At 38.6% G+C, this 24,180-nt stretch overlaps 2 protein-coding genes across 2 annotated transcripts in view; both read left to right on the top strand.

Annotated features, from left to right (window-relative positions):
• Positions 1 to 2,228: 2,228 nt before the first annotated feature.
• Positions 2,229 to 24,180, top strand: part of LOC129376033 (sodium-coupled neutral amino acid symporter 2-like) — a 42,813-nt gene continuing 20,861 nt past the window's right edge. Inside the window, 7 exon segments of the mRNA XM_055055438.1 lie at positions 2,229 to 2,571; positions 3,768 to 3,902; positions 3,995 to 4,076; positions 4,155 to 4,270; positions 5,775 to 5,848; positions 5,950 to 6,042; positions 6,276 to 6,351. Of these exon segments, the coding sequence (XP_054911413.1) occupies positions 3,775 to 3,902; positions 3,995 to 4,076; positions 4,155 to 4,270; positions 5,775 to 5,848; positions 5,950 to 6,042; positions 6,276 to 6,351 (569 nt within the window). The 5' untranslated portion in view covers positions 2,229 to 2,571; positions 3,768 to 3,774.
• LOC129376210 (uncharacterized) lies at positions 6,589 to 23,274 on the top strand. The gene is made up of 36 exons (XM_055055746.1): positions 6,589 to 6,599; positions 7,487 to 7,569; positions 7,671 to 7,729; positions 7,865 to 8,017; positions 8,110 to 8,189; positions 8,294 to 8,394; positions 10,011 to 10,135; positions 10,223 to 10,367; positions 10,458 to 10,514; positions 16,312 to 16,461; positions 16,556 to 16,580; positions 16,707 to 16,717; positions 16,896 to 16,983; positions 17,073 to 17,151; positions 17,220 to 17,304; positions 17,419 to 17,545; positions 17,639 to 17,663; positions 17,790 to 17,805; positions 17,984 to 18,071; positions 18,162 to 18,240; positions 18,314 to 18,371; positions 18,486 to 18,618; positions 18,709 to 18,790; positions 18,879 to 18,994; positions 19,557 to 19,630; positions 19,726 to 19,818; positions 20,117 to 20,192; positions 21,181 to 21,263; positions 21,346 to 21,404; positions 21,549 to 21,683; positions 21,776 to 21,855; positions 21,960 to 22,060; positions 22,523 to 22,647; positions 22,736 to 22,880; positions 22,975 to 23,072; positions 23,191 to 23,274. The coding sequence occupies exons 1-36, from the start codon at positions 6,589 to 6,591 to the stop codon at positions 23,272 to 23,274; spliced, it is 3,129 nt and encodes a 1,042-aa protein (XP_054911721.1).

The raw sequence follows: 24,180 nt of genomic DNA on the forward strand, positions 1-24,180 counted from the left end.
TGTTCCTTTTGTAATCCTTGCCATTACTAATACATTTGGAAATAGGACACTCCATGTGCATACACCTGACACATCCAGAGGAGCCAGCAGGATGAGTAAGGATTAGGATGACCGCTGCTCACATGAGGGTGTTTGGGTGTAATCTCATTCAGGCAGGGAGTTCTGGCTTTGAAGCCGCGCTCATGCCCTGATCCGGACTGACACCCGTCACCTCAGTCCACAGTCATTTCAAAAACTTTGCCGTGGATCTGTGGAGATCAGAGTAGGGAGTGGGATTCATCAAAGAAGAGTGAATTTGAATTTTGAAGCTACAAATATACTTGCTAGCTATCTTGTCTAATGTATTAGCTATATGATATGTGAAATGAAACACAAGCTAACTAGTCTCTAATAAATTATCCAAACTACCGAATTAACTGTAAGCTATGAATATTGATTGTAAAAATTCTCAAAAACAAATAATACAGTAAAACTAACTAGGTTTATAAAAGAACATTGTGTATCAAATAAATGCTAAAAACAGTTAGCATGTCTACTGAATTAGCCATATGGAATACATCTTGCTAATCTAGACAAGCTAAGTAGTCTCTAAGCGAATGCTTAAGCTATTAACGGGCTAGCTATGAGCTAATGATGTTGGTTGAAAACATAAATAATCCAGTAAACCTAAATAAATTCATTAAAAATACATTAACAAATAACTCCAAAAACATTTAGCATTCTAGATCTTAATAGTTAACTAGTCTGCTAAAATAGTGATAAGAAACCCATATAATACTGACTAATCGACAACATAAATAAAAACTCAAGCTAAAGACATCAACACTAAAACAGACCTATTATATTATCCATGTTAAGACTGTGTGTTTGTACATCAGCGTTTCAATAAAGTCATAAACCACCTGCAACAATACAGATACAGCAACATACAGTATCTGCATGAACAGCAAAATCCAAATATGTTCCTTTTTTTATTAAGTGTGGCTGTTAAAAAAGGAACCTAAAATAATTAGCATATAATTGTTATTGAGTAGCTGTCAACTTGCTTCTCTTAGCTTGCCCAGAGGGATTCATATTTTGTACCCAACTCTGTCTGTCACTATCCTAATCGTGTTGCTTCTAAACCAATAATCTTGAAATGATTTTTGATGCTCAGATGTTGTGGCAATAAGAACGTATTCAGACTTGTTGAGCATACAGCTGGCAGAGCTGGAACAGACATTATCCTTATATGCTGATGATGTGACACTGTTTTAAAAATTCTCTGGCTTCTCTTTCTTATTACGTTAGTATTTTTGATAGTTCTTCAGCTGTAATCAGTTGCAATAAATTAATAGTAAGATTAAAGATTAACACTGACTGAGAGCGTATTACTTTCTAGTCTAAAATATTAGGTTGTCAGCAATATAGTTTGTTGCCAACGTGGGAAACCTACATGTTTTATAAATAATTCTGAAGCTTAAAGCTAAAATTACGGCTCATTACTCCATGACATTGTAGCCAGTATGCCAGTTTGGCTATGACTGTAGTTCACAATGCCACAGAAGATCCTTTCTGCCCACAGCCATCACCACTCAGATACTGCAACTTTTAATTTTCCTTTGGGATGAAGAAAGTATCACTGAATTGAACTGAACTCTATTAACATTTTAGCAGAAAGCTTCAGCATCAGCATTGATTCTGGCCCAGTTCGTTTGCTGATAATGTCCCGAAACAAAAGGTCACAACTTTTAAAGGTAGGAGGACCTCTGACCTCCTATGTTTGTTTTGTATACGCACACACAAGCCTTTTGACATTATGACATTTATGTTTTCACTGGGCATCATTACAGCAATGAAGACCCCAAAGAACTTGACATATGAGTGAGTTTTACAGGCAGAGAGTTATATTACTGGTGTTAAAATTACATAAGCATAAATGTTGCATTATGGATATTCAACAAGTATAGGCTATAGCTGGAACTGAAAAGCATTTTTCTTCCCCCCCATCCACAATAGTCCGTTTGCAGAAATTGATAGTTATTTTCTATTTTATAAAGTAGAATTCAAGGCAGGGTGATTTTCCTTCAGAGGTCCTCCATTGGTGGATGCCTGTGGTTGGACCTCTTGGTCAGCTCTGTTTGTATACAACAGCACGTCACAGCGTGCGTAAATCTAGCCCAGCCTTTGCTCCGCCCCCTTCCATTGCCGGTGATCTGAGCTGATGCAATAAAGGGTGAGTCCCAACCACTCCTCCAGCAGTGCTGGTTCTTCTGTGGGAGAGCATCGCATCACCGGGGACTCTGCTTTCTGTCTCTTTCTTTATAAACCACATTTCTCCTTCTTCTCGTGTCGGTTCTTGGCATTTCACGTATTTTTTACTTTGATTACTTGAATTGCTCTGGTTGTCATTTTAAAGATCAGATCGTCTTTTTGCCTAGATTTTTTTTTCATTCATTTCCTGTTCATTTACAAATAACGTCAGTAATCTTACGGATCGGCTGTTTTTTGTGAAGGAATCGACTGGAGATCTCTTTGTTTTGTCCAAAACAGGAAGGATTTTTCTTCTAGGTTTCTTTCCCCCATACGAAGGTAAGAATGCCGGTGTTGAATGAAGCACTGGAAAATTACCAGACAAGAGGAAGTGCAGCTTTTCAAATTGCAGGAAGCTCAGAAAATCAAACTCCTTTTATTGTGACTTGTTATCCGTAACTTGACTATTTATTCAGTAAACAATATACATATTTATTTTGTGGCAAAGAATTAAACATGTGACACTTTAAATATTTAAATCTTGATTTTTTTTTCTTTAAAAAAAAGCGCCATGTGTCATATGTGGACAAATGAAGCCCTTATGGTCAATCTAATTTAATGATGTCTAAAGGCGTGTCATATTGACGTCTGGATGTTGCATTTGTAGGCAAAAAACAAAACAAAGAAACAAACAAATCTGACATTAAAATGTATAGATCGAGGAATCAATTTATTTTGAAAAATGTAGAAACATAACTCGGGGCGAGTCAGAGCGCGAGCCGCAGCGGGGAAGAAAAAAACTGTTCAGCTTTGCCCATAAAAGGAACACACGTGTCTTTGTTTCTGCTGGAGCCGGCTGTGGAAATAATGTCATTAAATGGATCTGGTTGCTCAGTGTGGGGAGAAATGAATAACAGAAACACATATTAGGGATGATTTTACTAAGTCATGACGACTGGAGCGCATTTAACTCACGATTTGATCCGATTCTCTTGTTTTATGCTCTTAAAAGCTGGTTGTTTTTAAAACTGCTTTAAGACTTTTTTCTTAAGTGATTTAAATAATAGATTTTTTTTGAGGGGCGTTGTAAAGATCAGCCTCTGCGGGTCTTTTTTGTCCTTCAGCATCCCTTCCTCTTCAGTCAGGTCTGGCTGATGCTGTGAAGACTCGCGCTCCGGTATTTTTCCACTCGCTGCGTCATCACTCAGCCCCTCCCGTCGCTGAAAAGATCTCACTCACGCGGTCTGATATTGATGCCGATATCATCGATGCCTTATCTGTCAGTCGGTGCTCCCTAATCGAATACTGTTACCAAAACTGTTATCCCTTGACCCCCCAAAAAAACTGCTTAAAGGAAAGATTGCCATTGATGCCAATCGTTGGATTGTATTGAAACCAGATTTCAAAATGGAATCTGACATGCTTCCTTTGCATACATTAAAAATAGAACCTCTTGGTAGACATGGCATTCAAATAAACATATGCTAAAACACAATAACTAAAAACCTGTTTTGTTCTGCTTTCTATGTTTTCAGCTCTAAAATGCCCAATGAGAAGCAGGCTGGTTGTAGAACTGAGATGAAATGCCTGAACGCTCCTCAAGACGACGACAGCTGCAGCTCCAACAGCAACGACTTTGGATACTCTGACTTTCCCAGGAAGGTTCCTGGGTGAGGCTCGGTTTTAACATGTCTTCACAAACAAACCGAATAAAAAGTTTGATATGTCAGCTCATTGAACACATCTCTTTCTTCGATTTAAGGCAATACCCAGATGAAGATCCAGAGAGTCAAAACTTCCTCTCTGATCATAAACCAAGCAAGAAGAAGTATGAAACTGAATATGTAAGTTCAGGTTTATTTATTCCACAATGTATTTCTTTTCCTGCTGTTTTTTTTTTAACTCAGTTTTCTCCTCTGCAGCACCAGGGCACTGCCTCCTTCGGCATGTCCGTCTTCAACCTGGGTAATGCCATCATGGGCAGCGGCATCCTGGGTCTGTCTTACGCTATGGCCAACACTGGCATCGCCCTGTTTGTGTAAGAACCTTTCTATCAACTAAAACCTGAAACTTCATTTTTAGTTCCAACATTTCTCAACTCCAATTCAGGCAGGTGTCTGTTCAAGGTCTACGTCCTGGTATTCCCAAACTGTGCAAGATAGGGTTTCTCCACCCCTTTTTGGATTGTATTGAAACCAACAGGTGTGACCCTAACAGAGAGGCAACATGCCAGGTCAAACATTTGCAGTTGTTCTGATTAGTGCGCGCTTCACCTATGTTTGCTGTTGAAGAGAAAAAGACATCTTGAAGAAAAAGCAAGTGGTTGTAGGGTTTTGATAATGGTGACCCCTTTTGGCTGTTCATGTGAACAATTTCAAGACTTCTTGTGACATTCACGCCCTGGGTTCCATCACTCTTTGTAGTTTTTTTAAACAGAACAAAGAAGAGTATGTTACTGAGGCTTTGTTTACTCTAGTGCATGATGCATGGATGGCATTTGGTTGGAGGAAGAGATCTCTATTAACTTTTCATCTAAGCTATAAAAAAAGTAGGAGTGATTTCCCGAATAAAGCAGAATACAGATGTTTTCTCTCAGTTAGCCTTGTGGTAGTGTGCTTATCATCAGTCGGAAGCTGTAGGCCACTTTCCAGAGAAGCAGCTTACTGGTAATCCTGGTGGCCAGGTGTTACGTAAACCAAATAGATACCATTCACATGCTGGGGATCATGAAATGGTCCACTGAGGATCTCAGTTTGACGGCAATCGACTAATCTAGGTCAGGATTTGTAGGAAGTTGGAGCTAAAAAAAACCCCAAAGTAGCTACTTCTTGTGGTGGAGGCTGAATGTTGGTAGGAAAAAGTGGCTCCCAACCAGACGTCAACAGTGGCATATTTGCTGGGTTGAAGCTAATTTTGTCAAGAGACATACTAAGGACGTCCAATGAGAGCAAGTGGGCAGACGGTGATCTAATTTTTGCATTGCGAGTCTCAAATGGTTGAGAGATTAATTTCTACCTGGTCTATTAATACATTGGGACAAACTGTACTGGGTGGTAATAAGATGATCCTGTGCAGGGAAACCTCTCATCCCACTCTGCTGTTGCAGTCTATCATTTGAAGGGGGTCGTTCCGGATTTCAATCGAAATTTATCGCTTTTACATCTAAGTGATTGTGTGCGGACTCTTAGCTGTCAAAGATAATTCCTTAAAAAGCTGATGGCTCAGGTTGGGAAGCGGTGATGTGTCAAGTCTCCGAAACAAGCAAAAAAAAAAAAAAACAATGCAAGCCTTTCGGAAAGTCAGTGACTGTAACACATGCTCAGCAGTCATGGAATAACACCTGACCTTCACTTTAGCTATATGTGGCTGTGATTGTTTACCATCAGGAAAGAACAGTTGTCTTTCAGATGGCCTTTGAAGTCTCATGTTCAGCATTTTAGCATTGATCAGGGCCTGCTATCCATTGCAGTCACGTTTTTTTTCCTTGTAATTACATCTTAGTCACGAGTCGACAACTGAAGACCTTTTCTTTGTGTTTACAGGATTCTCCTGTTTTCCGTTGCCATTTTCTCCTTGTATTCTGTCCACTTGTTGCTAAAGACAGCCAATGAAGCAGGTGAGCACCAGCTCCAACTTTCCAGCAACTTTTTATGTTTGATCATATTTAAATGTCAAGATTTAAAACTTTTCTATTTCCCCCCCCCCCTCTTTTTCCAGGGGCTCTTGTTTACGAGTCACTGGGTTACAAGGCCTTTGGGATGTCAGGCAAACTGGCTGCTTCCTGCTCTATCACCATGCAGAACATTGGAGGTGAGGGACTGAAACTTTCAGTAGCAAAACGGCTCTTTTTGGGTCATGCAACTTTGGTTGAACTGCTTCCTACACTCACCGTCATCTTGGAAAATAATAAATTGTAGAAATGGGGTGAAGTCACTCCTTTTTCCTTAGGAACATCTTTGTTCCTGGATGCCTTACAGGAGTTTGACTCAGTTTATGTTTGAATAAAATGTATTAACTGCTCTTTTCTTTTTATTTTTTTGCAGCTATGTCGAGTTACCTCTTCATCATCAAATATGAACTCCCGATTGTCATTCAGTCCTTTACCGGAGCAAATAATGGGTGAGTGGTCTGTTTTGAATTATTTTCTTTCTGATTACTGTTTGGACCAACTGACTTATAAAATATGACTACTTGAACCCTTACATGAAAGTAAGGGTGCTTAGAGTTACTTCTTAACAAAATTTAAAAAAAAAACTCTAAGCAAATTCCTGTTGGTAGCTATTCTCTATTAGAGACACATTATTGCTAAATACAGAAAATTGCTTTAAATCATTGGTTGTCAAAGCAATTATGAAAATGTCCCCAAGGTGGGTATTAATTTATGCCTGGTCAGTACAAAATGTCCTGCATCAGATGGCTTCATTTTGTACCCGAAAAAGTAAAAAACTTAAATGAAATGACCTTTATACTGTTTGTCAATTCGTTCATTTTTTCACAAAATGCCAAAAAAACTGCAAAGATACAAAATGATAAAATGCCTCGCATATGTTTCACAGTAAAGGACGATGCTCTGTAGCACCGTCTAGAGGTCAGAAATAAAAACAGTTAACTCACAGTTCTGTAAAAAAACATGACGGATAATCTTTCCAGGATTATGTGCTTGTTCTTTCCCTACTCTCATCAATATTTTAAATGTTAGAAATTCATTTTGAAAATGTAACTCAATCTGTTTAGGTGAGGCTAACTTAAAAAAAAAAACATCTGTCAAAACAATAATCAGCAAAAGATTAGGTCACATATTTGCAAATGAGCAGCAGGGTTATGTCAGCAAGCACTCAAAGTAAAGTGGAACACCACCCAAAATGGCTGCCTGTTGTTTATCCAGAGCCAACTCTCAGAGTAGGTGAAGCAGAGTCTTTGTCTGTCCGTGTGAGCAGCTGTGTCCATTGTAGGCGGGACGTCTGGACATCTTGAAGGGATGCCAACGCCCTGTTACTCAGAGCGAACCCTTCAAAGAACCCCTTTTAGGAGGCAGGGCTAGTACCGCATCGAGATGGTGCGCAGTATGAGCTCACTGCGACCTCGCTCCAACTTTTAAAAATTGATGTGGCTTCAGCTCCTCTGTGCTGCTTTGTTGTGCCTATTTCTGGGAGCGACGCTGTTATCCAGTTCTTGTCAGCTTTTTCTGATGCTGACATGTTGTCAATGCAACAGTGAAGTTGTAAGCTGAAGATGTTTTTTATGTGTGTTTCAGTGAATGGTACATCAATGGAGATTACCTTGTGATTCTGGTCTCAATTATTGTGATCCTGCCTCTCTCACTGCTCAAGAACTTGGGTAAGGAGTGTGTGTGTGTCATAAAATATCATTCCTAGGCAATGATGAAAGTAGAATTGGCAGCTTTAAAACAGAAATGAAATTTTTTCTGTCTCCCTTAGGTTACCTTGGTTACACCAGTGGCCTGTCTCTACTCTGCATGGTGTTTTTTCTGATTGTGGTGAGTACAATCCCACTTTGTTTCCTTACTCCTCCTTTGATAGCAAGATACAACCCATTGTAATGTTTATTTTATTGAGGCACTGTAATAATATAGCACCATTCAAAAATATATTTTTTCTATATATTCCTGCAGGTGATCATAAAGAAGTTCCAGATATCTTGTCCTCTGCCTATTCCTGACGATGGAAATGAAACCATGCATTTGTTGAACAGCAGCCACCACAGTGACAACACCACTACAGATGATGACACTTGCAAGCCTAAATACTTTGTCTACAACTCACAGGTAAATAAATCTCTCACAGATTAAACAGATTTGAATATTTTAATAATACTCAAAGATTAACATCTAATCTTTGTATTTTTCCATCTCTCCAGACTGTCTATGCTATACCCATCCTCACTTTTGCCTTCGTGTGCCACCCTACTATCCTCCCCATGTATGAAGAGCTCAAAGAGTAAGTCCTGCTGCATGGATTTAACTCAAAGTGAAACTACACCAATGCTATATTTCTTTAAAGTTTGGTCTGGTGTCTAAATAAAACTCTCCATCCCTGAACAGCCGATCACGCCGAAAGATGCAGAACGTGGCCAACGTGTCCTTCCTGGCCATGTTCATCATGTACCTGCTGGCCGCCCTCTTCGGATACCTCACCTTCAACAGTGAGTTGGGCAAGATTTAAAAACTACAGTGTGGTAGATTTAGATATATATATTTTTTAAGAATCAATTTCATAAGTAAGCTACATAATAGATTTTTAGGCAAGCTTTGACAACTACCAAACGAACAACTGAAAATTAGCTTACTTGAGCTGTGAATTAATGTTTGTTAATATACACTGCCCATTGAGAAATACATAAAACAATATGTTTTCTTTAAAACATTCTGGTCTTGAGTAAAACTCTCACTTTATGGGTTCACAGGTCATTTACCTTGAATTTGACATTTTTTTCGTAATTGTGGTTTGTAGTGTGAAGAGGACTTCAATTAAAAATCCTAATACGTTGATTCAAGGCTGGTTACACAACAGTGTGAAAACACCACCTGATGCAGCTGGTGCCAGCATGTTCCTGTTTGACTTCAAATATACCAAAAAAAAATGTTCCTGGAACATTGCAGCAGTTACATAAGGACTTGAAAATCGCTCTTTGACATTATACACAGCGGTCAAAGCAGGCAACGGTGATAAAAGGAGACATTTTGATGTATTTATTAAGAAAAACACAAATCACATTGATAATATATCACCACATTGGATGTAATTCAAATTCAGCATATTTTTTGCAGTTTGTAGTATAGCTTTGCGGTAGCTAACTTAATCTGTGATCTCCCAAAGCCTCTTAACAATTAGCAGTTATGTTTGACATAAGTTGTAACTTTGTCTTCATCTTTCAAACCTACTAACTTTCCACGTTTGATCTTGAGGATTAAGGTATGGGTGTTGTGACAAAAAACAAGCATTCATGTTTTATTAGCTGGCTAGCAAAACAACAAATGGTTTAAGTTTTAGAATTTTAGAAATATCAAAATAACATTCAATCTTATTTTTTGAAAACTTTGTTGGTACTATCTAGAAAGTTGGGGGGGAAGGGAACATATTTTTGATCCTGTGCCTAAATGTTAGCTTCCACATGCTAACGAGCACAGCGACTTGGCTGAAAAGATTCTCGACCAATTTTGCCTTCATTTTATTAACCTGTAAATATTTTTAACAAATTGTACACAAAAGCCCTAAAAGACTAGCATAGATAATGTAATCTCAATAATAATTATAGTAGGGTACTAGCTCAGCTCCGGAACATAATATACACTGGTCATGACTCAGGTTTATCATAGCGCACGTCTCTCATGGACTGTTTTTAATAGATTTGTATCAGAAATACAAAGAAATAAAACAATATCTACCTGTACTGGTCAGGACTCTGGTTCACCACAGCAGCCGCAGCACCTTATGAAGAATAGCATTTCGTGTTAACATCAAACTGACGGAACATTTTACCAAAAGTGTCAAACTGAATCTACCTCGCGCACGAGTCTGATGAACTGGCGTTGCGTTCACTAGTGATTACTGCCAACTACCAGGAGGGGGTGCTGTTTCGACCATAACTCTTGAACCCAAACTAGAATTGGAATAATATACAATATTAACTCTGTTACACTAGAAACACTGGCTACAAAAGACAAAGTCATAAGTGTTAGCGTGCTATTGTTTGATAATTAGATATGATTGGTGTTGAAACTGAATTTAACTGAAGTGATCTGTCATATTTCTATTCAGTCCACGTGGAACCTGAGCTGCTCCACACCTACTCAAAGTTCTACAAGTACGATATTCTCCTGCTGGTTGTTCGTCTGGCTGTGCTGGCCGCTGTCACACTCACAGTTCCTGTGGTGCTCTTCCCTGTAAGTATTGAAGGTCTACTGTTAATTAACCAGTCAGTCACAGAGACTATGAAGTTTATTGAGCTAATCTTTGTCTGATCTGAACAGATTCGTACCTCAGTCGGCCACCTGCTGTTCCCAGGAAAGGACTTCAGCTGGATCCGTCACATTATCATCACCCTGAGCCTGCTAGCAGGAACCAACATCCTGGTCATCTTTGTCCCCAGCATCAGAGATATTTTTGGCTTCATTGGTAAGTAATTGCACATGTTAATACATATCATCAACTTTTTAACCATGTTATTGACCTTTATGATTGACGGCTCATTTTTCCTCATTCCAGGTGCCTCTGCTGCTGCAATGCTGATCTTTATCCTGCCCTCAGCTTTCTCTCAGACTGGTTAAGAAGGAATCAATGAAATCCATGCAGAAAATTGGGGTAAGACATTATTAAACATTTTACAATTTCAACCACATTAATTTTTTTTTTGTAAATTCAATGTAAAATATTGTGTAATTAGCAACTTCAAATTAACTGTGAAATGATTTCTTCCACCAGGCTGCGATGTTCCTGACATTAGGAATTGTTGTCATGTTTGGCTGCATGACTCTTATCATCTACGACTGGATCATGAACTCTGTGAAAGACCAAGGTCACTGAAGCTCCAGCTCTTCTGCTGGCGCAGGGGGAAGCTTTCAGAGTCAGACTGCACAAAACAGACAGCCAACAAAAACAGTGTGACGAACAAAGCAAACCACAAAGACTCACTTTTCTCGGTTGGCTTTCTGAGCAAATGGACCGTACCATTCCAAGAGAACGTATCTGAACTCTGTACATTTTGCTGCTCTCGACCACAGAGATGGCGTTTCCCTCTTTTTATCGTAACTTTTTAAATAGTTTTTTGCTTTTTACTTTCTTTCTGTTTCATTATTGTGGTACAGCTGTAAACAAAAAGGCCTCACAACACAGACTGAAAATTTGCAGTTTCAAACACAGCTTCCTCTCAGGTACATTGTTATTCGTGGGAGAGTGTAGCTGTGAACTCTGACCTCAGCGAGAACATCCTGCTTAACAAAATACATGAATCTCCCAAAGACTCGAACGAGGCCACTGGACTTGAAACTTCACGGACAATTTAGTTTCCTTCGACATTTGCTTTCAGTTTTTGTTCAACTTTACCAAAAACGTGTCTGTGAAGCAACTTTGTATATTGAAAAGCACTTATAGCTGAGGCCATTTGTCAGTTTTCACCTAAAACGACACCTTGGTCAGTATTTCTAAGGTCCCTTGATTTCGCTCAAAGTGTCACTGGCGAATCTGTGAACAGAACCACACTGGGAGGTCTGTCTTAGATCTTGTTTGATGGGCGTGTGCAGCAGCGACACTACTGCTTCGTGAAGGCCGCCAAGCCTTCCGTTTCCATCCACCGACCCCCGACTCCTGAGCGGGGGCCACGGAGGGAAACCTGGAATGTTTTTTCTTTATGGGAGAATACTTTGAATTTGACCACATACAGTGGTGTAATATACTTGTTACACTTGTTAAACCGCAACAGCTTTAGCCGTACGAAGTCAGGTGCTCCTAAACACCAAGAAAATACCCTGAATTCTTCAGTGTTCAGTGTCATAGCACAATACAGTGTTTTACAATGAAGACCCAGCATGGATCCAATTCCCATCCGAGTCAAGAACCGTTCATCAGAGAGTGCACTGTGCTTCCAACACTAACACATCGAAAAGAACCGTCATCTATTTATGGAAGGCCGTTAAAGAAATGTAATTTAAACTATTTTAATATATTTATACAATGTTATATGTACATATGTATGTGAATGTATATAGATAAATATATGTTTTTGTTTTTAAAGATTTGTTTGAACAATTTCATGGAGCTCAAAAACCAAAATGAGGTCATATTGTGAAGCGTTTTCAGAACACCAGAGCGCTATCCGTTCATTTCTTTAGAAACACTGAATATTCATCCTGGGTGGATTCAGTGGTGAAGGTCACAACTGGAGCCACTTTGAAATTATTTTAAGCCACTGAAGACAGACACAAATCAGCAAACCGTTCTCCTTGGTCAAACACAGAAAGGATGCTGCCTGTCAGTGCTACACTCTTGTTTCAATGAAACACTTTGTACATGGTGTAAATAATGTCCCAATAAAATGGACTATGACCTGAAACCTTCACTCTCTGTCTTTTATGTTGTCATCTTGATAAAGTTGGAGACAAATGCCCTGGTATTGGTCTAGATTTGTAATATTCGGCTTGATTAAAGCGGAACTCACAAAAAAACACAAGGGGGATCTTGTCTCAGGTAAACAGGGTTTAAGTGTTACCAGGTCAATTTGATAAAAACAAATGTTCAACCACTCAATACAAAATTATTAGGTTTTTACCAGAAATTATTTATTCAGAAACCCAAAATTTGAATATTTAATAAATCTAAATCATTACTCCAAAACCCACCAAAATAATCAAGGGTCTGATTCGCCTTGCTCGCGCCGATTCATCGACCACACTTAAAAAATAGAAAGTCCCAATAGTCCTGTTCCTTTTTTACATTTTTGTTCATAAGCGTCGCTCCGTATTAATCCCCGTCTTCAATCCCGAAAGAAAAATCCAAAACGTCAAAAAAAACAAAAAAGATGACAAAAAAGAAGAGTGGTACCACCCAAAATCCCCCAAAAGACAATAAAGTCCAGATCTCACCGGGAGCGTCCCTTTTCCCCCCGGTGGCTTCCTCCATGCACTGGCGTCTTCCTTCTGCACAGGGCGGCGTTTCCTAGGTGCAAACTCCGGTCCAGGCTTTCGGGCGCGATCTGCGGCGGTGGGACGAACCTTAATCGATGTTTTATCTTTTTCGTTACTTTCTTTGGTTTAAACAGACAATAAGGCCAGAACTCCCGCACAGATCGACACATGAGCGTCTTTCTTACTGATTGCGCCGCGTCTTCCGGCGCACACGCCCCCTTTTATCACTAATTCCCACACCTGGCCCCAAAACATGATTTACCCAACATCAGTTTTTTTTAACAGTGAAACTTCAACATTTTTTTTTAATAATGAACTCCCCAACTGTTCCACTAGACAGCTTGGAATTTTTAACATTTATATAGTCACTGAGAAAAACAAACATAGTGGTTATGTTACAAGAGGATGTTCGCACTTTAATGTGACATTTGTTCTATTCTAGTCTTTTATGTCTTAAACAGAACTGAAAACTGTATAAACTGATTGGATTCATCAAGTGTGTATGAATAAATAACTGAGCAATATGAGCACAATAATATATTTGAAGGTAATACGTTACGTGGAGATTAGCTATTGTGATTCTCTGCTAAAGCTCGGTCTCAAAGAAGAAGACGGCCTCTTAATCTGACCCGCTCCTAAATCCTTTGAGAATAAACTTCATAAATCTAACTACTGTTCAGTTGTTCAATAGTAGGTCCAAACAAATTGGTTTCCTACAGTGGAAGTACATTTATCAAATGGGCCCAAGTACCAGACCCATCTATTTATGGTACTTCATAAATAGATGTGGTGTTTGAAGAAGATTTATTATTGCCTTCATTATTAACATCAACAGATTTGTCCATTATCCAGATTGTCTGGGTTAAACGTAGATGGACGACTGTGGAGAGAGTTCTGTCCAGAACTTGTCTTGCAAGCCAAAAGTTGTGGGTTCTGTTCCACTTTCCTCAAGCCATGTGGCAATGTGCCCCTAAATCCCTTAATTTGTGCCTGTTCTCTAAGAATGAATTAATCCTTTCTAAAACTGTGGTGGCACAAAAGTAATTGGCTGTCATGGGGTCTAAGGTTGAAAAAGGTTTAGATAAAGCTAATATTTGTCAGAACTCAGAATCTAAACACAGATCCGGTTAAAAGAGACTTCACTTGGTAAGACCAAGTTACCATGTTCTGACGGATGCAATGAAGATTATTTATACTTACACTTTTACAATAAAGAAACCAATGAAGTAATCACCTAAATTATCTTGATTTTATGTGCACAACTTATGCTTGTTATAATCTGATTTTATTCTCTCTTGTTTCATTTGTTCTTGGTACTTATGATATATTCTTAAATTTCTCACACCATTTTATTTGGCATATAGCTTGGAAAGCTATATACTGGAGGTTAATCAATGGCAAACTTTTCTGTGGCTTTAAAGCAGTGAAGAAAAGAAGAAGAGAAAAAAAGAAGCCAAATATTTTCCACACAAATTATTCTTCTCTCAATAACGACCTCTAGTGGTCAGTGTTGTGTCGTAGTATCCAATTGTGGATACTATGCAATTGGATTTAAAAAAATAGTGTAATATCCACAATTGGATACTACACAATTCTGAATTACATTAATGTCAGAATTACTGTAATTCTCACATTAATCTCAGAATTCTGAGATTAATGTGAGAATATTTTTTTCCGGTGGCCCTAATTCTCTTCCATACAAAAAAATTGAGATAAGAGAGAAAAAGACAACAGTGTGTATTTGTAACCAGTTTTTCTCCAATAGAGATGGGTAGACTGTGTGAGATTATCAACCATATAGCATAGTTAGCTTGGCGACAGATTACTGTTTTCCTCCATTTTACTAGTATTTAATGAATTAAGGAAAGAAATTACTAACATAGGGTTGCACAGTGGTGCAGTTGGTAGCACTGTTGCCTTGCAGTAAGAAGGTCCCAAGTTCTATTTCTGCATGGAATTTGTATGTTCTCTCTGTACATGCTGGGTTCTCTCTGGGAACTCGGCTTCTTCTTCCCACAGTTCAAAAGCATGACTGTCAGGTTAATTGGTCTCTCTAAAGTCTCCCTAGGTGTGAGTGTGTGTGTGCATGGTCGTTTGTCCTGTCTGTCTCTGTGTTGCCCTGTGACATACTGGCGACCTGTCCAGGGTGATCCTGCCTCTAACCCAGAACGTTAGCTGAGATAGACACCAGCACCTCCTGGCCCCACCAGGGACAAGGCTGTTAGATATTTAATTTGAGAGATGAAACTACGGATTTTGAGAAAGAGACTTACTTTTTTGCTGTTTGTACCGAATTGCTTTAAGAAATGTTTAAGAAATTATTGGAAATGTCGAGGATGATTTGAGAAATGCGGCAAAGTGACAGAAAAAAAATTAAATGCAGCATTGAAAAAAAATGTAAGCAAAAGTCTGTTAAGTAAAATGAATTTTAAAAAATGTATGAAAGAAATTCAAAAATTACATACACAAAAGAAAGAGAAAGACAAAGGAAAAGAACAGAGAGAGGCCTCTCCCTCTCTGCTCCGGGTGTCACCGGATGTTTCATATTTTTTCATCCGTTTCCTTGTCGTAACGCCTTTTGCTACCAGAAAAAAATCTTTAACTAGTATCAAAACCAGAGTCATACCGAGAGGTGTGAGTTATGGTCGACAGTTACTTATTGCACAAACGGAGGTGAAATGCTTTAATTAGTTTTTTTTACAGTCGGACTTCAAATCACTTTCATTTTGTCTCTTCACGGCCATCTTTAAAAGGTGAGAAAACTAGCTTGTTTCGACGAGTAGTTTATTAACTCCTCTTGCAAAGAAGTATATATTTATATCTGATTATCCGCAGACTGTGACACCTATTTTAGTTAGGCACGAAGCTGAAGTTGGTTTCCGATTGCTGCTTCTGATTCAGGAAACTTTAAAGGATGTTATGTGTAGCGGTGAAACAATCAAACGAGCTTTTGAGATTGATTCCGCAACATTTTAATTTAATATTTGTTACAAAGTAACTCCGTTAGCGGTATCGCTACACAGCCGTTAGAAAACAAGAGACACAGCACACCACAACCGTTCCGGCCGCCGTCTCCTATCAACGGCGGAAGGATATTAAGCCCCCTCCGCAACCACGTCGAACTGCGACACAACTCGTAAATACCACACACAATAAAACCCAAAATAGTATTAATTTACTACAACTATTCCATGAAAATGGCTTGTGCGCCACACATGCAAACTGATGATCTGAAAGGTACACCAACGCCCGAAATGGTTTGGACCAGACGGGGTATCTCGGAAGAACATGCATATATCTAGTATATGACCCACATTGTCTCTTATTATAAGACAAATTAGAGTGCAATAGTCCTGCCCTAGACCATAGATTAGTCGTGGATGTGAAAGGACACTGTGAAAGGCTTTGTTTTTAGGAAAGAGACAGAGTTTATACATGAGCATTTACCAGAGTGATTTATAACAATTATTTTAATGTCCACCATATCCTTGTTGTCTTTTCAGCTCTAAAATGCCATACACTGCTGAAGATGATGACAGCTGCAGCTCCGGCAGTGATTACTTCTCTTACATTGAGGAAAGTCTTCATGGGTGAGGTTTATTATAACTCCTCCTCACAAACACAACAAAGAAACTTTTTAAATATTGTCAACTCAATTAACACAAAGCTGTCTGTCCCATCAAGCAAGGAGAAGCACAATACCAAATCTGTAAGTTGCAAAATCTTTATGTATATTTCTGCAGTCATTTATTTTCTTGTTCCCTGATGATTTTGTGTTGTTGTTTTTTTTTTGTTGTTTGTTTGTTGTTTGTTTTTTTCCTGACCAACAGGACAGTTCTTCTACTGGTAGGTTTCATTTCAGTTTATGGCAAGCAATGGCATCACCCAATTTGTGTTCGTACACATCTGTCTGAATATAGCCAAAAAAATAAGTGTTTTAGAGTTTCATCAGTTTTAGCCTCACTATCCAGTGATGAACAGTTTGATGCTGAAATTGACATGAAACATTCTCACACTGCTTAAGACGGGATTGAAGGAAGCAGATGCAGCTGCAGAGATGATCGCAGCTTAGACGTCCCTCCTGATTTCAAGATAGAGCCGCCTCTGGATGGGTGAGGCTCATCTTAACCTGTGCTGACAAGAGACAAAACTGAACATCCTGCCAATGCAATTTTACATAAAACTCTCTCTTCTATTAAAGCCGAGGCTATAATTTAGATGCAGAGAGTCAAAATTCCTTCCATAACCAAAACCCAAGAAAAGAGGAAGAACTTGAACAGGTAAGATGTGTGGTTTAGATTTCACCTGTTATCACTTTTCCTCCTGGAATTCCCTGACTATCCCATAGTTTCTCTTCCAGTACCAGGTTGATCCATCTAGTGGGAGGAATCAGATCAACCTGGCCAATGAAAACATGGGCAGTGAAAACCTGGGTTAGTCTTGCCAATGGGACATCAGATTGGGACTGAAACTTACAGATTCTGTTTCAGCATTGAAATCACAAAACAATGATGATAATTTAATCATTAATAATTTATCATTGTCAGAACCACTGATCAGGAACAAGCAGGCTGGTTGTAGAACTGAGATGAAATGCCTGAACGCTCCTCAAGACGACGACAGCTGCAGCTCCAACAGTCATAACTTCCCTTACATTAAGAAACTTCTTCATGGGTGAGGTTTATTATAACTCCTCCTCAAAACACAACAAAGAAACCTTTTAAATATTGTCAACTCAATTAACACAAAGCTCTCTGTCCCATCAAGCAAGGAGAAGTACAATACCGAATCTGTAAGTTGCAAAATCTTTATGTATAATTCTGCAGTCATTTATTTTCTTGTTCCCTGACAATTTTGTGTTTTTTTTTTTTTTTTTTTTTGGTGTTGTTGTTTTTTTTTTTTTTTTCCTGTCCAACAGGACAGTTCTTCTACTGGTAGGTTTCATTTCAGTTTATGGCAAGCAATGGCATCACCCAATTTGTGTTCGTACACATCTGTCTGAATATAGCCAAAAAAATAAGTGATTTAGAGTTTTATCAGTTTTAGACTCACTATCCAGTGATGAACAGTTTGATGCTGAAATTGACATGAAACATTCTCACACTGCTTAAGATGGGATTGAAGGCAGCAACAGCAGTTGCAGCTCTGATGACAGCAAAGACGTCCCTCCTGATTTCAAGATAGAGCCACCTCTGGATGGGTGAGGCTCATCTTAACCTGTGCTGACAAAGAGACAAAACTGAACATCCTGATAATGCAATTTAACATAAAACTCTCTCTTCTATTAAAGCCAAGGCTATAATTTAGATGCAGAGAGTCAAAATTCAATCCATAACCAAAACCCAAGAAAAGAGGAAGAACTTGAACAGGTAAGAGTGTGGTTTAGATTTCACCTGTTATCACTTTTTTCCTGGAATTCCCTGACTATCCCATCTCTTCCAGTACCAGGTTGATCCATCTAGTGGGAGGAATCAGATCAACCTGGGCAGTGAAAACCTGGGTTAGTCTTGCCAATGGGACATCAGATTGGGACTGAAACTTACAGATTCTGTTTCAGCATTGAAATCACAAAACAATGATGATAATTTAATCATTAATAATTTATCATTGTCAGCGCCACTGATCAGGAACAAGCAGGCTGGTTGTAGAACTGAGATTAAATGCCTGAACGCTCCTCAAGACGACGACAGCTGCAGCTCCAACAGCAACGACTTTGGATACTCTGACTTTCCCAGGAAGGTTCCTGGGTGAGGCTCGGTTTTAACATGTCTTCACAAACAAACCGAAAAAAGTTTGATATGTCAGCTCATTGAACACATCTCTTTCTTCGATTTAAGGCAATACCCAGATGAAGATCCAGAGAGTCAAAACTTCCTCTCTGATCATAAACCAAGCAAGAAGAAGTATGAAACTGAATATGTAAGTTCAGGTTTATTTATTCCACAATGTTTTTTTTTTTTCCTGCCGTTTTTTTTTTTTTTTTTAAACTCTGTTTTCTCCTCTGCAGCACCAGGGCACTGCCTCCTTCGGCATGTCCGTCTTCAACCTGGCTAATGCCACCATGGGCAGCGGCATCCTGGGTCTGTCTTACGCTATGGCCAACACCGGCATCGCCCTGTTTGTGTAAGAACTTGTCTTTTCATCTTAATTTGTCTGAGTTGCATTCAGACGAAGGTTTTTCAGGTCTCAAGTCTTGATATTCCTAAGATCAGCAAGAAATTTTTAACTTTTCTGTTCATATTGACTTGAAACAAAGAAAATCCTCACATCTGAAATGATGTGATATTATCAGCAACCTGAACCTGCTTGTCTGAGCTTCTGTAAAAGACCAACTGGGAAAATATCAATAATAAAGTGTGTGCATGTGTGTGTGTGTTCCAAGAATGCATGCAACTCCAGTTTAAATTCATTTTCTGCTAAAAGAAAGATATTGGAGTTTTCCCCCTGGTGGCTCTTCAATGTATCATGTTTTTGGGAAAATGTTTTGTTCGTCCCTAAAAATGTTTCTCTCAGTAGAAGCCTGGATTAGAAAAAAAAATCTGAATTCCTATTCATTATTACTGTGCCTATTGCACAACTTGTATCATTTGGCACCAAAAGACACATCAAGCATAAAGATTCTATTTATTTATTATTGATGAATACAAGTCATCTACAACTGAAGACCTTTTCTTTGTGTTTACAGGATTCTCCTGTTTTCCGTTGCCATTTTCTCCTTGTATTCTGTCCACTTGTTGCTAAAGACAGCCAATGAAGCAGGTGAGCAACAGCTCCAACTTTCCAGCAACTTTTTATGTTTGATCATATTTAAATGTCAAGATTTAAAAACTGCTATTTTCCCCCCTCTTTTCCAGGGGCTCTTGTTTACGAGTCACTGGGTTACAAGGCCTTTGGGATGTCAGGCAAACTGGCTGCTTCCTGCTCTATCACCATGCAGAACATTGGAGGTGAGGGACTGACCTTTAACCTTTACAGCTATGTATTGTAACTATAATGCTTCCATTCATTTACCATCAGTTTTAAACTGAAACATTGCTTGTTTGTGTCCAAATTGCAGAATTAGATAGTTTTTACATTATTAATATTATTATTTCTATGAGTGTCCTATGAGTTTTTTATATCTCTAAAAATATCAGAAATGACTTCTTTTTTTTTCTTTTCTTTTTTAATGAGTAAAAATTTATGCTAGGGATGTTACTAACTTCTGTGTTTCTTTTGTTTTGTTTTTTTCTTCTTTTTTCATATCCATGTCAAGTTCCCTCTACATTATTAAATATGAACTCCCCATTGTTATTCAGTCCTTTACTGGAGCAAATAATGGGTAAGTAGTTAAATATTTGGTTGTTTTAACAACCAAATAGCAGAATTTGTTCTTATTGATTCCATGCTGTTCATTTCACCATTTGACACTTAATACCTTTCAGTTTTTTATTTTAGAGCTGAAACTTCTAGGACAAAATCAATTATGTGACATTCTATAATTGTGCTACTGAACTTGGCAGCATGTTGGAATTACTCTGTTAATTATATTCAGATTTTACCTTCTTAAAAACTTTAATGCCTTTATTTCTTACATGACCAAGCAAATGGTATCTGCTTAAAGTGATTCAGTACAGGACTATGGGGCTATATTAGTTATCTGCTTCAATTATGATATTGGTAAATTCTGCCATAACAGCAATATATTCTATATCAACATCATCTCAAGTTTTCATATTGGTGGATGCAGAATAATTATTCTTCTGTAGCTTAGATATACCTGGACACAAAATACACCAAAATTTGAAATTCTATTGAATGTAATAACAACAAAAAAGCAACAGTCTCATAATAAAATAAAATAAAAGTAAAATAAAAACAGCGTAGCTTGTAGAGAACGTCAAATGACTAATGAATGAGGAAGGCTGTTATTCCATGCATAGCACCAGTCAATTTAGGTAGGGTGTGTCTACTGGTCCCCTAAAAAACTATCAAAATCCAGAAATTTATTTTGTGTCATAGAAAGTTTCCCTGATTCTCCGGTCAGAACGTGAAAAGTGAGAAGTGAACATGTCCAGTGTAACAAGGACATTTGCTCACTGTTGGAATTAATTTTTATTGACAAACTAATCAGGCTCATTTCCTAAGCATTCCTTGTGTTGGAGAAGTCTCTGTCAATCTGGAGAATGACCCGATTTCCTCTGAAGCTGAAACTCAAGACAAGTGAAAAAGTTCCCATTCTGAGTGTTCAAGCTAATTAATTACATTTTCTCAACAGGTTGTGTAACAGATATGATTCTATCAATTTAAAATGTATTTATGTGTTTCAGTGAATGGTACATCAATGGAGATTACCTGGTGATTTTGGTCACAATAATTGTTATCCTGCCTCTCTCACTGCTCAGGAACTTGGGTAAGGATGTATTTCCTACGTAATAATAATAGTTGAAGCACCAACTTTAAGACGGAAAATATTTTTCATCCTACCTCACTAGGTTACCTTGGTTACACCAGTGGTCTCTCTCTGCTCTGCCTCGTGTTCTTTCTGATTGTGGTCAGTATGACGCCTCCCTCTTTTATTTCTCCTGCAAGTTAGATTTTGTAAATTGTTTCATTAAAGTTTTCAAATCACTAGTTATTTAGTTTTTTTAATATTGTAAAAATATACTGTAGTCCTAACATATTTACCTTTATGCAGGTGATCATAAAGAAGTTCCAGATGCCATGTCCTCTGCCTATTCTTGACATGCATTTGTTGAACAGCAGCCACCACAGCGACACCACTACAGATGATGACACTTGCAAGCCTAAATACTTTGTCTACAACTCACAGGTAAATAAATCTCTAACAGATTTAACAGGTTTGAATATTTTAATAATACTCAAAGAATAACATCTAATCTTTGTAATTTTCCATCTCTCCAGACTGTCTATGCTATACCCATCCTCACTTTTGCCTTTGTGTGCCACCCTACTATCCTCCCCATGTATGAAGAGCTCAAAGAGTAAGTCCTGCTGCATGGATTTAACTCAAAGTGAAACTACACCAATGCTTCATTTCTTTAAAGTTTGGTCTGGTGTCTAAATAAAACTCTCCGTCCCTGAACAGCCGATCACGCCGAAAGATGCAGAACGTGGCCAACGTGTCCTTCCTGGCCATGTTCATCATGTACCTGCTGGCCGCCCTCTTCGGATACCTCACCTTCAACAGTGAGTTGGGCAAGATTTAAAAACTACAGTGTTAGCAGTATTGAGATGTTGTCAAGATGGGTTGAACCCAGATGCAGCAGGTTGAGACGTTGATTAGATTTAGAAGTTTTAATGAAAAAAAGCTGAACAAACGAAATTACAAGAACCACAAACAGAAGGAAAATAACAGGATTTAACAAGAGGCTCCTGCAAGGATAGTGACAAGCAGATAGCTTTTGTCTCTGCAGTACAAAACCTGCAGAGAGTTGTGTTCACTATTACTGTTTCCTTTAATCAGAAGTTAAATGTTTTATGTAGAAAACATTGAGCGTATTGTTTAGGTATACAACACACCCTTGTCTTATGTGTTAGAATGTTAATGTTTATTAATTACATATAATTGCAGCTGAGTTGGCATAAAGTCAAACTGTTCTTAGTCATTAGAAGTAAGTAACTGAAGTGATCTGTCATATTTCTATTCAGTCCACGTGGAACCTGAGCTGCTCCACACCTACTCAAAGTTCTACAAGTACGATATTCTCCTGCTGGTTGTTCGTCTGGCTGTGCTGGCCGCTGTCACACTCACAGTTCCTGTGGTGCTCTTCCCTGTGAGTATTGAGGATCTACTGTTAATTAACCAGTCAGTCACGAAGACTATGAAGTCCATTGAGCTAATCTTTGTCTGGTTCTGAACAGATTCGTACCTCAGTCGGCCACCTGCTGTTCCCAGGAAAGGACTTCAGCTGGATCCGTCACATTATCATCACCCTGAGCCTGCTAGCAGGAACCAACATCCTGGTCATCTTTGTCCCCAGCATCAAATATATTTTTGGCTTCTTTGGTAAGTAATTGCACATGTTAATATGTATCATCAACTTTTTAACCATGTATTATTGACCCTTTATGATTAATGGCTCATTTTTTCCTCATTCCAGGTGCCTCTGCTGCTGCAATGCTGATCTTTATCCTGCCCTCAGCTTTCTATCTCAGACTGGTTAAGAAGGAATCAATGAAATCCATGCAGAAAATTGGGGTAAGACATTATTAAACATTTTACAATTTCAACCGCATTAATTTTTTTAGTAAATTCAATGTAAAATATTATGCAACTAGCAACTTCAAATTAACTGTGAAATGATTTCTTCCACCAGGCTGCGATGTTCCTGACATTAGGAATTGTTGTCATGTTTGGCTGCATGACTCTTATCATCTTTGACTGGATAAGGAACTCGTGATAGACCAAGGTCACTGAAGCTCCAGCTCTTCTGCTGGCGCAGGGGAAACTTTCAGAGTCAGACTGCAACAAACAGACAGCCAACAACAACAGTGTGACGAACAATGTTCCCTCTAAGCTGCGCGCCTGCGCAATCGCGCACTGCTCACATATTCTCAGCGCACAAGAAAATCTATGTAGCGCATAAAATAAAGTCCAACGTAAAGTGGACATTGATCTCAGACATCAGTTTTGACTATGGACCAATAAAAAAAATTTCCGTACTACTTTGCGATCGAACTCAGTGAGTGATAGGAATCCAGCCAATGATACGATACGGTTCACTTTCGCTACGCAGCCAATCAGCGCATGATTGGCTGTGTGTACGTGGGTTACGTGCCTTGGCCATATGACCGTGCAGGTGAGAATAGTGCGGTAGAGTTAAGAAACGTTAAAGCCATCGCCTTATCATGTCTACGTGGGTGTAGTGAAACCTGTTTAATTTAATGTCATTCAATGTTAAGTTAATCTACTGAGGCTATCTAGTGGCAAATGTTATAATTTTGTCTATTACTGGCTTACTGACGCCTTCTTGTGGTTACTTTTATTATTACGACTTGTTTACCAGAAAGGAAGAAAGCCGTTGGTCCATGTACTCCGAAAGGGGCCCTCTTGTTGTGTTTTCTTTAATCTAAGTGCAGAAACGGCATCGTCTGTAAGTGCTGTTCTAATTTGATTGTCATATAAATCATAATTGTAACCCGTTGACATGTTTTATGTGACGATAGATATATTTTTTACTCGTGTTAGCCCGACGCGTTAGCCTACTGGCATTCATTTTCTGTACCTTTGTGTGTTACAGTTTTACACGATTCTCATTAAACCCTGCTAAAGAACCAAATGGAGTGCTTCTTGGTGGACGGATGGG

The sequence above is a fragment of the Poeciliopsis prolifica genome, unplaced genomic scaffold, assembly GCF_027474105.1.
Source record: "Poeciliopsis prolifica strain line A6 unplaced genomic scaffold, Auburn_PproV2 SCAFFOLD042, whole genome shotgun sequence".
Lineage (NCBI taxonomy): Eukaryota > Metazoa > Chordata > Actinopteri > Cyprinodontiformes > Poeciliidae > Poeciliopsis > Poeciliopsis prolifica.